Genomic DNA, 1040 nt, shown 5'->3' on the forward strand with positions numbered 1-1040 from the left:
ATTCAAGTCGAGGCACAATTCACCGCCCGGCGCATCACAGCCGACCTCACCCGCTACCATCACATCGTGAGTAGCTTGCCGCCAGCTACAGCCAGCGAGGTCCGCGATTTGCTTCTCGCCCCACCTGCGGAAAACACCTACCAAACTTTGAAGGAGACACTCATTCGACGCCTCACACCATCCGAACCCGAAAGGTTACGGCAGCTCCTGAACGACATGGACCTTGGCGACCGCACGCCATCTCAACTACTGCGCCACATGCAGCGTCTTCTGGGAAGCGTTACAGATCTCGACAGCACACTGCTGCGCGAGATATTTATTCAGCGTCTCCCCAACAACGTGCGCGTGGCGCTTGCTACGGTGGCTGAAAAGGATCTCGGCAAGATAGCCGCCATCGCCGACACCATCATGGCAGTAGCAAACCACTCCGCCTCCGTCGCTAACCTGCAAGTGGAGAGTGCTTCCGCCCCCTCTCCCAACGAATTCCTCGAGCTTCCCGAAAAGATCGCGCGCCTCACCGAAACAGTGGCAGATTTGCAGGCACGCCCCTCGCGCCCTTTGGAGCGGTGCAGTGCACCGCCACAGCAGCCGCGACTCCGTTGGTGCTGGTACCACAGGAAACTTGGCGATGCTGCGCGCAAATGCGTTGAGCCCTGTGACTATCCGGGAAACGTCAGAGGCCAGCATTGAGGGCGAACAATGCTGCAATATCGACGGGAAGTCGCCCCTCAGTGTTCTTCATCACCGAACGTAGTTGTGGCGTCCGTTTCCTTGTGAACACAGGCGCAGAGGTAAGCGTTATTCCTACGTCTCCAGCTGACCGTAAGCGCCCGAGCTCATCTCCATTACAAGCAGTCAACAACACAACGATCCCTATACTTACGGACATCGCTCGCTGTCTCTCAACCTAGACCTAAAAAGAACATTTCGTTGGATTTTTATACTTGCTGATGTGAAATTTGCAATCCTCGGCGCCGATTTCCTCCGTCACATTGGTCTTTTGGTAGACGTGCGCAACCGACGCCTATATGATCCTGTGT

At 56.0% G+C, this 1040-nt stretch overlaps 1 protein-coding gene across 1 annotated transcript; it reads left to right on the forward strand.

Annotated features, from left to right (window-relative positions):
* Window positions 1–216: 216 nt before the first annotated feature.
* On the forward strand, window positions 217–690 carry LOC119463588 (uncharacterized). Its single transcript, XM_037724417.1, has one exon. It carries the CDS (start codon window positions 217–219, stop codon window positions 688–690), a length of 474 nt encoding a protein of 157 aa, XP_037580345.1.
* The last annotated feature ends 350 nt before the right edge of the window (window positions 691–1040 follow it).

This window comes from Dermacentor silvarum, chromosome 9, assembly GCF_013339745.2.
Source record: "Dermacentor silvarum isolate Dsil-2018 chromosome 9, BIME_Dsil_1.4, whole genome shotgun sequence".
Taxonomy (NCBI): Eukaryota; Metazoa; Arthropoda; class Arachnida; order Ixodida; family Ixodidae; genus Dermacentor; species Dermacentor silvarum.

Excerpts from the sequence above, each read along its gene's own strand:
- LOC119463588 (XM_037724417.1), top strand. The coding sequence starts at position 217 with ATGGACCTTGGCGACCGCACGCCATCTCAACTACTGCGCCACATGCAG.